General features: G+C 41.4%; 2 protein-coding genes across 2 annotated transcripts in view; one reads left to right on the plus strand and one right to left on the minus strand.

Annotated features, from left to right (window-relative positions):
- dok1b (docking protein 1b) overlaps positions 1–5,819 on the minus strand; it is a 30,769-nt gene extending 24,950 nt beyond the window's left edge. Inside the window, exon 1 of the mRNA XM_024138880.2 lies at positions 5,482–5,819. Coding sequence (XP_023994648.1) covers positions 5,482–5,538 — 57 coding nt within the window. The 5' untranslated portion in view covers positions 5,539–5,819. The remainder of the gene's footprint in view (positions 1–5,481) is intronic.
- Positions 5,820–6,966: 1,147 nt separating this feature from the next.
- The window catches only part of nagk (N-acetylglucosamine kinase), a 17,035-nt gene continuing 9,669 nt past the window's right edge, over positions 6,967–14,332 (plus strand). Inside the window, exons 1-6 of the mRNA XM_070439384.1 lie at positions 6,967–7,072; positions 7,361–7,445; positions 8,252–8,350; positions 13,388–13,529; positions 13,757–13,867; positions 14,080–14,238. Coding sequence (XP_070295485.1) covers positions 7,044–7,072; positions 7,361–7,445; positions 8,252–8,350; positions 13,388–13,529; positions 13,757–13,867; positions 14,080–14,238 — 625 coding nt within the window. The 5' untranslated portion in view covers positions 6,967–7,043. The remainder of the gene's footprint in view (positions 7,073–7,360; positions 7,446–8,251; positions 8,351–13,387; positions 13,530–13,756; positions 13,868–14,079; positions 14,239–14,332) is intronic.

Here is a 14,332-nt window from a genome sequence, read left to right on the forward strand (position 1 = left end):
CTTTAAAGGAACGAGCCAGCAGCACCAAATAAGGCCAACGGTACCCGAGAGCATCAACCACTAAACTACTGAATGGAAAATTTTAGCAGAATGATGATAGCTAGCGAGAGAGAGATAGGACATGGACTTCCTCAAACCTGTGAAATCATGTGTGTGTTTTTCTGCTTTCTGCAGCTGCATTTCTTCCAAATAAAAAAAAGACACACATTTACCTTTAACAACTACAACTGTTAACATCTCACTTCTCTCCCGTGCAGAAAAAGCCCAGCAATCAATCACATTTTATGTAGAGGGTGTTATGGTTATAAGTCCAGTACAGTGTTGTCTGACCAGATGAATAGACTGAGAACGCTGTTAGAGCATTACACACACACACACACACACACACACACACACACACACACACACACACAACACACACACACACAACACACACACTAACACACACACCACACACACGCGCACAGCTAGGGTCACTAGGAGAGATTAACAGGGAGTAGGTCTACACACTCATCAGTGTTAGAGAACATAGCAGAACATCGCGTTTCTACTCTGCATCGCCTTGCTTTTCCACCGCCGCCGCATTAAAAAATGAGAGGTATCGATCTGTTCAGACACTGAGTCATTGTAACTCAGTCAACTCTTCACAGAAGCCTATTTTAGGGCTCTCCATTGTACATACCTGCCCGGTGGTGTGGTGTGTGTGTGTGTGTGTGTGTGTGTGTGTGTGTGTGTGTGTGTGTGTGTGTGTGTGCGTGCGTGCAGACAATTTTCACAGCATATAAAATAAGTACACAGACATAGCAGTGTATAAATAATAATAATAATAATAATAATAAAGTGTAACCTCAGGACCTGTCTGGCTGGTTTCACCTCGGCTTTCAACTCAACTGGTACACTATTCCTTAGTGCTCTACTTTTGACCCACGGGCACTACTTAGGGAACTAGGACCATACAAGGGTGTGCACTGTCACCCATCTTTTTATTCCTCACATCCTAAGCGTTTCTCAAACTCGCTTTTTTTAAAAAGAAAATCCACCAGAGATAATACTTCCTCAGGAAACTGAACTCATTCCACAAATCAATATCCCTAACTTTTTAACAGTTTCTTCAACGAGAGCGCTCTGTGTTTCTGGTTCACGTGCCTCTCTGTCAAGAAGAGGAACTGCTCAGGACATTATAAAACACCTGATCTAAGATCCCATTACGGGTGTCTCTCTGGCTTCATTCTTTGAGCAGCAGGGCCAGGAGGAAAGGCCCATGACATCCTCAGGACAGCATGTCCTCAACCCACAGGTCCAACTGCTCCCCGTTGGACGCCACCTGTTCTGTCTCAAGTGTTCCACCCAAAAGGCGCAGGGCCTCGTTTGTGGCCAAGGCCATCCGCCTGGGTAACAGGACCATCAAGAATGACTATTCTAGAGATAGTTTAGCCATTAATTAACAACTTTTAGTTTGATTTTTGTTTCTTTAGATTGAACCATACACTTTTACCTTACTTTTATACGGTCTGTTTGTCCTGTCTGAAGCACCCTGTCAGCCCCTCAGGGATTAATACAGTTGTATTGTATTAATGTCAGCCCCTCAGGGATTAATACAGTTGTATTGTATTGTATTAATGTCAGCCCCTCTGGGATTAATAAGTTGTATTGTATTAATGTCAGCCACTCAGGGATTAATAAAGTTGTATGGTATTAATGTCAGCCCCTCAGGGATTAATAAAGTTGTATGTATTAATGTCAAGCCCCTCAGGGATTAATAAAGTTGTATTGTATTAATGTCAGCCCCTCAGGGATTAATAAAATTATATTGTATTAATGTCAGCCCTCAGGGATTAATAAAGTTGTATTGTATTAATGTCAGCCCCTCAGGGATTAATACAGTTGTATTGTATTTGTATTAATGTCAGCCACTCAGGGATTAATAAAATTGTATTGTATGAATGTCAGCTCCTCAGGGATTATTAAAGTTGTATTGTATTAATGTCATGTCAGGGATTAATAAAATTCTATTGTATTAATGTCAGCTCCTCAGGGATTAATAAAGTTATATTGTATTAATGTCAGCCCCTCAGGGATTAATAAAGTTGTATTGTATTAATGTCAGCCCCTCAGGGATTAATAAAGTTATATTGTATTAATGTCAGCCCCTCAGGGATTAATAAAAGTTGTATTGTATTAATGTCAGCCCCTCAGGGATTAATAAAGTTCTATTGTATTAATGTCAGCCCCTCAGGGATTAATAAAGTTATATTGTATTAATGTCGGCCCCTCAAGGATTAATACAGTTCTATTGTATTAATGTCACCCCTCAGGGATTAATAAAGTTATATTGTATTAATGTGGCCCCTCAGGGATTAATAAAGTTCTATTGTATTGATACTGTAATAGCTTCTCTGATTTCTACACCCTGCAGGCCCCTAATAACACAAGATATCCTCCATCCATCCATCCACCACACCCAGTCTAGAGTCTGCTGCTGCAGGGTGCGGACAAGCAGCTGCCTGTCTCTCAGTGTGTGTGGAGGCTGGTGGGAGGAGCTATTGGAGGACGGGCTCATTGTAATGTCTGGAAAGGTACAAATGGAACAGAGTCAAACATCTGGTTTCCATGTTTCATCTGGGGTTTTTTCTCCCCAATTTCGTGATATTCCCGTACGAACTGCTTTCCGTACAACTGGCGACCGAAGTCAGCYTGCAGGCACCCGGCCCGCCACAAGGAGTCCCTATAGCGCGATGGGACAAGGACATCCCYGCCGGCCAAACCCTCTCCGAACCCGGACGGCGCAGGGCCAATTGTGCGCCGCCTCATGGGACTCCCGGGTCACAGCCGGCGGCGACACAGCCTGGGATCGAAGTGACGCCTCAAGCACCTCGGCGCAGTGCCTTAGACCGCTGCGCCACTCGGGAGGCCCTGTTTGATACCGTTCCATGTATTCCATTTGAGTCATTACAATGAGCCCYTCCTCCTTGCTTATCAGAAAGTCAAAACATAGCATCCTCCTCTGACTGCATTAGTAAGATGTTTCAACAATCAGACATGCATAGATGCCTAGCTGACAAGACAAAAACACAATAATAATTCAAATGAAGTAGGGTACAGTTAAGATCTATAGTATGCATATCTGTATGATTTAAAAATGGGAATTGAGCAGTGCTCAGCTATAAATGTACTTATGAAACCTTTCAGACTTATTAGTAGTACACAGTTGTGTCACATTTTCCGACCTCAAGACGTGGTTGTATCAAAGTGTGTGTTCTCACCAACAGAACGGATGCTTACACAATCCTCCCTGTTTAACATCTACCACTGTCTACCACCATCTGACACCATTTAACACCGTCTGACACCGTCTGACACATCTACCACCATCTGACACATCTACCACCATCTGACACCATTTAACACCGTCTGACACGTCTACCACCATCTGACACRATTTAACACATCTACCACCGTCTGACACCATCTACCACCATTTAACACCATCTGACACCGTCTACCGCCATCTGACACTATTTAACACATCTACCACCATCTGACACTGTCTACCACCATCTAAACCATCTGACACCGTCTACCGCCATCTGACACTGTCTACCGCCATCTGACACCATTTTACGCCATCTGACACCGTCTGCCGCCATCTGACACCATCTGACACATTTAACGCCATCTGACACTGTCTGCCACCATCTGACACCATCCGTCATAACCACACATAATAATAGACCATGGTACACTGATGGACCCACCAGAAAGAGAGAGAAACAGGAGAGAGAGAGATACAGAGAAAGCTTTGACTATGTACAGACTCAGTGAGCATAGCCTTGCTATTGCAAAAGGTCGCTGTAGGCAGACCTGGCTCTCAAGAGAAGACAGGCTATGTGCACACTGCCAACAAAATGAGGTGGAAACTGAGCTGCACTTCCTAACCTCCTGCCAAATGTATGACCATATTAGAGACACATATTTCTCTCAGACTACACAGACCCACAAAGATTTTGAAAACAAATCCAATTTTGATAAACTCCCATATCTACTGGGTGAAATACCACAGTGTGCCATCACAGCAGCAAGATTTGTGACTTGTTGTCACAAGAAAAGGGCAACCAGTGAAGAACAAACACCATTGTAAATACATTTATTTTCCCTTTTGTACTCTAACTATTTACAAATCGTTACAACACTGTATATAGACATAATAAAACATTTGAAATGTCTTTATTCTTTTGGAACCTTTGTGAGTGTAATGTTTACTTTTCTTGTTTATTTCACTTTTGTTTATCCATTTCACTTGCTTTGGCAATGTAAACATATGTTTCCCATGCCAATAAAGTCCCTTGAATTGAATTGAGAGAGAGAGAAACAGAGAAAAAGAGAGAGAGAGAGAGAATTGAAAGAGAGAGAGAGAGAGAGAGAGAGAGAGAGAGAGAGAGAGAGAGAGAGAGAAACAGAGAAAAAGAGAGCGAGAGAGAGAGAGAGAGAGAGAATTGAAAGAAAAAGTACAAAGAGGCCTCTTACAGACCAATGACTAGTGACCGTGTGTTACTATTAATGTTCATATACAGGCCTGCGGGCTATAGGGCAAGGTAGCTATATACAGGCCTGCGGGCTATAGGGCAAGGTAGCTATATACAGGCCTGCGGGCTATAGGGCAAGGTAGCTATATACAGGCCTGCCTGGGGGCTAAAGGGCAAGGTAGCTGTATACAGGCCTGGGGGCTTATAGGGGAACGTAGCTATATACAGGCCCGGGGGCTTATTGGGGAACGTAGCTATATGCAGACTGAAAGATATAACATGAAGGTCCTCTATTGACTCTTATTAAATACTTAGTAATAGTGATACTTGATAAGATTGTGTTATGGCTTCTTAATTAATAAAAACGCACATGCATACACATTACACACACATTACACACACAGTAATAGGCCTACTAAGTTGCAGCTGACAGTGCAGGGAAAAAACAACTAGTCCAATATTGAAGCTCAAACAGATTGAATAAACACTGACAGTATAGGCTACTATACATTCAAGTTTGGACTGCTCTAAACCTAGACCTATCCGTCAGCAACAGTTTAAACTAGTTGATGACTATAGGGCAATATCATGTCAAAACATTGATGCTGAGTTGCAATAGAGAAGTAAACTGGTGCCTTCTCTACTTCCCCTTGTTGTGGAACTCGTTCGGCAATACGATTTTGCATAATATCAAAACTAAATCTTTGACATGGGATGTAAATTAGGCTATAATGATTTGCGGGATGGTCGGACCCGGCGTCTGAACTTGACTGGATACAATAGCTTACTTTAATTGGATCAATGTGTGCTCTATGACGTAGAAGAACGGTCCCAAGTCCACTCCGCGACGGTTAACCAGATAGGGGCTTTCTGTATTTTTCCTCTTCAACTTGAAAACAGTTTTAGTGGGCTATGACAAGTTAGAATTACGTAGTTGTATGATATTTTATTGTCTTACCTTGCCAAACTTCTGATGTTGAACGTAAAGTTGTCCCTCTTTTACGTGGGTATCCATCTCTAAAGTTCGGACCCCGTCCGAAGAACTAGGAATACTCTCGAATTTGACACCACTTTTCGGTTACTTTTCCTTCTCTGTCTGAACTTCCTTCAACTCAACTTTACTTACTTCCGCAAACAACGCGCTTTTCTCAACGTCCCGAGGCATTTAAAGTATTTTAATACAATTAAGACATGTTTGAAACGGGGGAAAAAGTACCCGGTGGTCTTGAAAAAGTTGTTATCTAACGTCCTGAAAACCTGACGGTTATGTTATTGTCCGTCGCTTGTCGCCACCCGCCGCTCCCTCTTCCTCCTTGTGCCCCGCGTGCCGTGTGTCCACGCAGTCTGGCGTGCATGATGAGTGCGCTGCACCGCTCTCTCCTCTCTGTTCTTCTCCTCTCTCTTCTCCTCCCACCTCGTCGTTTTGCACTCAGTCTGACAGTATGAGGACAACAGCAGAGCAGCATAGTTCAACAGCTGGCTCGCAATGCAACACACACACACCTTTGACTTATGTTTATTTGTTAATTAATTATTTCGGAAATAAGTAGAATGTGCTCAACCAACGTGAGTAAAGGTGCAACCTAAAGACGTGTAGACGTCATTGGACAGGATAAGGCGCAATCCTCGCTCACCATGAAAAATAGGTCGTTTTATTAGATACATTTAAAAGATTGACGTTTCAACGTTCAATAGCCTTCTTCAGAATAATTACAAAGGGAAAGGACAAGTTCATACCGGGCATTCTTTCAAAAGAAAAATAGCATTGCAACATTTTGTGCATAAGGCATTTGAATTCAGAGTCCATTTATATAATTAATTGGAATCCAAATAATAGGCCTGCATTGATCCTTCATGTGTTGACTTGGTTGTGCCCAGGTTTGCTCAACATATAGACAATGCTTGTGCCTTTTGCCAAGATGTCACACAGGAATTATGTGTGTTTGTATTCTTTGTGAAGTTACATAATATCTCTCCTTGACCTCTCTGGCTGACTCAACACACCTTGTCCCCAGATCTTTATAATCAAAATAACAGCCACACAATCTTTATAACTCTCTCTCTCTCTCTCTCTCTCTCTCTCTCTCTCTCTCTCTCTCTCTCTCTCTCTCTCTCTCTCTCTCTCTCACACACACACACAAATACACAGCATATTTTGTACTATTCTTGTGGGAACCTAAAATTGATTTCCATTCAAAATCCTATTTTCTCAAACCCTAAACCTAACCCAAACCTAACCCCTAAGCCTATCAATTCAATTTCAACTTGTGTAATTCCGCCCCCTGCTGGTTATTAGGAAATACTGCGATACAGAGTAGATACTAGAATAGCTCCTGAGTGAAGCTGGGCGTTGAATGTAATTATTTACAAGGCATGGACATCATAAGATCCTCCCACAATAAAACGGATTATATAAAAGTTATTTAAAAAATGTCGAAGTCTAAACTGTATAATGTGATCTGATTGGATCGGAAACTGAAGTGACGTGTCACATGATCGAAACAGGAAAAGAGAGAAGTAATGGCTGCAGTGTTCGGTGGTGTTGAAGGGTGAGTCTCTAGTAAACCGTTTTTATCCGGTAATAATTTGAATGAAAACGTGTTATCAGACAGATGTAGTGCAGAACTGTTTAGGGCCAAAGGCTGTGCTGTTGTTTGATTGTCACATCGAAAATCAACCTGTCTGACTAAACTCTACACCAACGATTCATCAGAAACTTCCTTTCACCGGGGAGTGGAGTTTAGTCAGTTAACACTATCAATATTCTTAAGGAAAAGCTTCCTATTCATTTAATTTGTTTGTGTGTGTGCTCCTGTCTGTGTCCTCTACTGTAACAGTGGTGGGACCCACTCCAAGGCGGTGTTGGTCTCTGAGAATGGGAAAATCCTTGCAGAGACAGACGGCCCCTCAACCAACCACTGGGTGAGATGACAGATCTAGGATTAGTTTACCATATTCCCTAGCCTGATGTTAACCGTTAGGTGGTTAAAGTAAAGCTGACCTCAGATCAGTCGAAGGCCCCTCAACCAACCACTGGATGAGATCACAGAACTGCCAGGACACTTTTATTATGACAGCGAGTAGATTCCAATGTACAGGAAATGAGTTCCTGCACCTCTTGTAGATTATTGTCTTAGAAATATTATCCTGCATCTAAATAAAWAAAWAWAAAAAATCGGCATCTATTTCAGTCCAACCACTTGTAAGTGCTGATCTGAAGTCAGATTTGTGTTTTCCCTCCTAATGGTTAAGATCGGGATTTAGAGAGGGTAAGCTGGTCTTAGATCTGTGCATAGACGTGTGAAGAAAGAGGACGTTAAGCTTCTATTAAAGTCATGAGTGGTTCTTCTACATTATGAAACGTTTCATGAGTGATGACTGTATGTGTTGTCTTTCAGTTGGTGAGTGATGACTGTGTGTGTTGTCTTTCAGTTGGTGAGTGATGACTGTGTGTGTTGTCTTTCAGTTGGTGAGTGATGACTGTGTGTGTTGTCTTTCAGTTGGTGAGTGATGACTGTGTGTGTTGTCTTTCAGTTGGTGAGTGATGACTGTGTGTGTTGTCTTTCAGTTGGTGAGTGATGACTGTGTGTGTTGTCTTTCAGTTGGTGAGTGATGACTGTTTGTGTTGTCTTTCAGTTGATGAGTGATGACTGTGTTGTCTTTCAGTTGGTGAGTGATGACTATGTGTTGTCTTTCAGTTGGTGAGTGATGACTGTGTTGTCTTTCAGTTGGTGGGTGTTGACAAGTGTATCGAGGCCATCAACGACATGGTCCAGAAAGCCAAAATAGAAGCGGGGCTCGACCCAGACACACCTCTCCACTCTCTGGTGATTCAATTCATGATTTTAATGCAAAAAATCTAATCTAAAGCCTAATATACAAGCATTTCGCTACATCTGCTAAATATGTGTATGTGACCAATCAAATTAGATTTGATTAGATTTTGATATACTATTTACCAGCTCTGTTAGCTACTCAAAATGGCGTTCCTGAGCACTTGCATTGAGTGTATAATTTGAGACGCATCTACACAGAATCACCTTTTTTTGTGTAGCTAATTGTAGTTCTTGGGTTGTGTATTGTGTAGGCTAATAGTTACTAAGGCTTAAGGTCAATTCCATGTATAAAAAAAGAAAAGGACCCATGAGCACCAACGAACAATTCATAGGAGCATGTCAAATTGGGGGCAAATGAAAGCTACGAGTCTATATGTTTTACAAATTAAGGAATATATATATACATTTTTCAACCATTTTTCATCCTAAAAATTGGGAAAAATCAAAGGCTTTGATTTCTTGTCAAGCAGATGGGAAAGGGATCTTTTTTTTTTTACCAGAAAAACGATTAAAAGCATTAGAAATGCATGGAAACACAATACTGTTGAAGACCCGTGACAGCTAATATCAACACCTATATTTACTGTTGGATCATTTTTTCCTGCCTTCTGTAACTTTGAGAAACATTTCCCCTTCTGTAACATTTTCAGAATCATTGCCTTGTGCCTTGAAATTCCGTTACCAAAATCCCACATATCTTTAAGATATTTTCTAATTTCTCTCCCTCATGAGAAGGGAGGATAATGAAAGTTCACAGAAGTAACAAGTAAAGGTAGACCTACCAATTAGTTAGTGTTTTTACTGATATACATTTTGTGTATGAATTATTAAAGGATTCAAACTAAATTCTGTTACCAAATCGTTAATTGAATGTCCTAATAATCAGTAACGGAATTTCTGCAAATGAATTGGCTACAATGTGAAATGATAGTAGTCACAACCCCTAGTTAGGTCACCTGATACTGTTCTGTTCAGGTGATAACGGTTTTCTTTCTCTTTCCCAAAGATAGACATCCAGATCGGACCAAATCTGAACCAACTATGTTTCACAAGTTTGGACAGTACAGTAGAGTACAGTACTGTACAGTAGAGTAGAATAGTAGATTATAGTTCAGTAGGGCACTAAAATTGAGTACTCTACTCTACTGAGCTCTGCTGTACTCTACTGAGCTCTGCTGTACTCTACTGAGCGCTACTGAACATAAACTGTACTGTTACTCAGCTCTACTAAACTCTACTGAGCTCTGCTGTACTGTACTCTACTGTACTCTACTGTATGCTGATATGTATCTCTACCTAAAACTCTACTGAGCTCTGCTGTACGTGTACTCTACTGTACTCTACTTAAAACTACTTACTGAGCTCTGCTGTACTGTACTCTACTGTACTCTACAAAACTCTACTGAGCTCTGCTGTACTGTACTCTACTATTAAACTCTATCTGAGCTCTCTGCTGTACTGTACTCTATCTATGTACTATACTCTCTACTGCTGTACTAATATACTCTACTGAGCTCTGCTGTACTATACTCTACTATTACTACTACTGCGCTCTGCTGTACATACTTATACTCTCTACTGAGTCTGCTGTACTTACTCTTAGTATACTCTACTGACTCTCTGATGCTCTACTGTACACTATTACTCTACTAGCTTACTGTACTGTACTCTACTAAACTCTACTGAGTCTGCTACTATACTCTACTATACTCTACTATAACTCTACTGAGCTCTGCTGTACTGTACTCTACTGAGCTCTGCTGTACTGTACTCTACTATACTCTACTAGCTCTGCTGTACTGACTCTACTGTACTTACTATACTCTACTGAGCTGTAACTGCTACTGTACTCTACTCAACTCTACTGAGCTCTGCTGTACTCACTATACTCTAAACTATACTCTACTGAAGCTTCTGCTGTACTGATACTCTACTATAACTCTACTGATACTCTACTCTGAGCTCTGCTGTATTTACTGCTAACTCTACTATCCTCTACTGTACTCTACTAAACTCTACGAGTCTGCTGTACCTGTACTCTTACTATACTCTACTTGAGCTCTTGCTGTAGTACTCTACTGTACTCTACTGAGCTCTGCTGTACTGTACTCTACTGTACTCTACTATACCTCTACTGAGCTCTGCTGTACGGTACTCTACTCTACTATACTCTACTTGAGCTCTGCTGTACTCTACTGTACTAACTACGTCGAACTACTGTACTCTACTAAACTTCTACTGAGCCTGCTGACTGTTACTCTACTGTACTCTACTGAGCTCTGCTGTACTGTACTCCTACTATACTCTACTGAGCTCTGCTGTACATGTACTCTACTATACTCTACTGTACTCTACGTAAACTCTACTGAGCTCTGCTGTACTGTACTCTACTATACTCTACTGAGCTCTGTGTACTGTCTCTACTGTACTGTACTGAGCTCTGCTGTACTGTACTCTACTATACTCTACTAACTCTACTGAGCATCTGCTACGTACTCTACTCTACTAAACTCTACTGAGCTCTGCTGTACTGTACTCTACTATACTCTACTGAGCTCTGCTGTACTGTACTCTACTATACCCTACTAAACTCTACTGAGCTCTGCTGTACTGACCCTACTCTACTAAACCTTACTGAGCTCTGCTGTACGGTACTCTACTCTACTCTACTAAAACTCTACTGAGCTCTGCTGTACTGTACTCTACTGAGCTCTCGCTTGTACTGTACTCTACTATACTCTTACTGAGCTCTGCTGCTTACTGTACTATACTCTACTGAGCTCTGCTGTACTGTACTCTACTAACTCTACTGACTCGCTGTACTGTACTCTACTATACTCTACTGTCTCTACTAAACTCTAACTGAGCTCTGCTGTACTGTACTCTACTGTACTCTACTAAACTCTACTGAGCTCTGCTGCTACTATTACTCTACTTATACTCTACTGTACTGTACTGAGCTCTGCTGTACTCTACGTACTATACCTCATACTGTACTCTTACTATAACTCTACTGAGCTCTGCTGTACTATACTCTACTGCTACTCTACTATTACTCTACTGAGCTCTGCTGTACTATACTCCACTATACTCTACTGAGCTCTGCTACTACTATACTCTACTGTACTCTACTATACTCTAACTGAGGCTCTTTGCGTGTACTATACTCTACTGTACTGTACTCTACTCTTACTGAGCTCTGCTGTACTGTACTGTACTCTACTATACTCTACTGTACCCTCTACTAACTCTACTGAGCTCTGCTGTACTGTACTCTACTGTACTCTACTATACTCTACTGTACTCTACTAAACTCTACTGAGCTCTGCTGTACTGTACTATACTCTACTTGAGCTCTGCTGTACTGTCTCTACTGTACTGTACTGAGCTCTGCTGTACTGTACTCTACTGTACATCTAACTATTTACTCTACTGAGCTCTGCTGCTAACTGTACTCTACTCTACTAAACTCTACTGAGCTCTGCTGTACTGTTACTATACTCTACTGAGCTCTGCTGTACTGTACTCTTACTATACTCACTAACTCTACTGAGCTCTTGTACTGTACTCTACTCTACACTAAACTCTTACTGAGCTCTGCTGTACTGTACTCTATATACCTACCTGAGCTCTGCTGTACTGTATCTACTATACTCTACTGAGCTCTGCTGTACTGTACTATACTCTACTGAGCTCTGCTGTACTGTACTCTACTATACTCTACTGAGCTCTGCTGTACTGTATCTACTATACTCTACTGTACTCTACTAAACTCTACTGAGTCTGCTGTACTGGTACTCTACTGTACGTCTATAAACTCTACTGAGCTCTGCTGTACTATACTCTACTATACTCTACTGTATTACTGTACTGTACTGAGCTCTGCTGTACTGTACTGCTGTACTATACTCTACTGTACTCTTACTGAGCTCTGCTGTACTATCTTACTGTTCTACTATTACTCTACTGAGCTCTGCCGCTTACTATACTCCTACTCTACTATACCTACTGAGCTCTGCTGTATATACTCTACTCGTACTATACTCTACTGAGCTCTGCTGTACTATACTCTACTGCCTAATCTACTAAACTCTACTGAGCTCTGCTGTACTATACTCTACTGTACTCTACTACTGAGCTCTGCTGTACTATACTTCTACTGTACTCTACTAAACTCTACTAGCTCTGCTGTACTATACTCTACTGTATTCTACTCTACTGAGCTCTGCTGTTACTATACTTACTATACTACTGAGCTCTGCTGCTACTGGTACTCTCATATACTCTACTGAGGTCTGCTCTACGTTCTACTAGCTCTGGCTTCTACTCTACTGTTATGTCCAAACTTGTGAAACATAGACATCTATGATTGGTTCAGATTTGGTCCAGTCTGGTCCAATCAAATTTGGTTTTGTTTGGGGGCAGAGCTCATTAAAATAATAGCCAGTGTGTAGAATAATACCCAAATATGGAAAGGAAGATATTGGATATTTCTACCTTTTGTGTACCTATTTAGGATACATCACCGTGAAGAGAATGACATTAATATCCATAATGATGTATTACTGTGTAGTACAGATCAGAGACCCATGATGTAATTCCGTTACAGGAAGTAAATCCACTTCACTTATTGTAGTTCAAAAACCCAAAGAGATTTTTTTCAAAACTCAAGGTGTGATGTCATCGCTGACACCACATTCTTTCTGCAGRYGTCTGGGAACCTTAATTCAGATGGTTTTCACATTTAAAAAAGTGAGGGAGATTTTACCAAAATTCTGTTACCTAACTTTGCATCTTCACAGTTCTTCCAGTAAATGTGTTTTTGTAAAATGTTCAGTGTAAATTGTTTAAAGTAGTCCTTGTCCATAGAGTTATATGGTTTGTTAAAATTTGAAATCAATGGTTTTTGTTTGGCATACATTTTAAGTGAAGAATCTGAGTCCCCGCGCAACTCCGTTAGCGTGTAATTGCCCCTTTTTACTAAGTAGGCTAACTATTATGATAACTTGTAATATCTCGCTCTCCCAGGGAATGTCTCTAAGCGGAGGGGAACAGAAGGATGCTATTGATAAGATCATCCAGGAGATGAAGAAGAGGTTTCCTAAACTCAGCATCAATTATTACATCACCACCGATGCCATCGGCGCCATGGCAACAGCCAGCGACCGGGGTAACGGAACCGTCTTTTTAACGTAACTTTTTATTGAAAGTGATAAATTAGGATTTGAAAGAATGATTTAATATGATCAATAGCCAGTATCAGAAATGGATCGTTAATCTGCGTTTTGTGTCCTTCGACTTAATTGTTGAAAGGAATGTTCACTGTCATCATACAACTGTGTAGTATGACTTCACTCATCCCTCCATCTCTCTCTGCCCCTCTCACACTCTATATAGGAGGTATAGTGTTGATCAGTGGGACTGGTTCTAACTGTAAGCTGGTGAACCCAGATGGAAGCCAGGTCGGCTGTGGAGGCTGGGGTCATATGATGGGGGACGAGGGATCAGGTAGCCATGACGACAACAATCAACATAAACAGAAGAAGTCCGATAAACTTGTCTTCTCTTATGATCACCTCTCTTTTCCTCCATTCATTCCTTTTTTCATCCTACTGTTTCTCTCTTTCTCCTCCCCCCTTTTCCCTTCCCAACCCTTTCATTCTCTTTCCCTCTCCCCACTCTTCTCCCCCTCTCTCCCCCCTCTTTCCTCTCTCCATCAGCGTTCTGGATCTCCCACCTGGCAGTGAAGACGGTGTTTGATGCCAAAGACAACCTGGCCAAGCCCCCTTATGATGTCGCTCACGTCAAGAAGGTCATTGAGGATTACTTCCAGGTGAGAGGTCAACTGAAAGTACAACAGGAAATTAAATCGAGTACAGGCTTAACTGAATGACAACCGAGACAGAATGCAATCGGTTGCCCTAAACGAGGTTCTGATGACGGGTTTCGGTTGGTGGTGGTGGGGAGGTTGAA

Source organism: Salvelinus sp. IW2-2015, unplaced genomic scaffold (assembly GCF_002910315.2).
Source record: "Salvelinus sp. IW2-2015 unplaced genomic scaffold, ASM291031v2 Un_scaffold1612, whole genome shotgun sequence".
In the NCBI taxonomy this organism is placed as follows: domain Eukaryota; kingdom Metazoa; phylum Chordata; class Actinopteri; order Salmoniformes; family Salmonidae; genus Salvelinus; species Salvelinus sp. IW2-2015.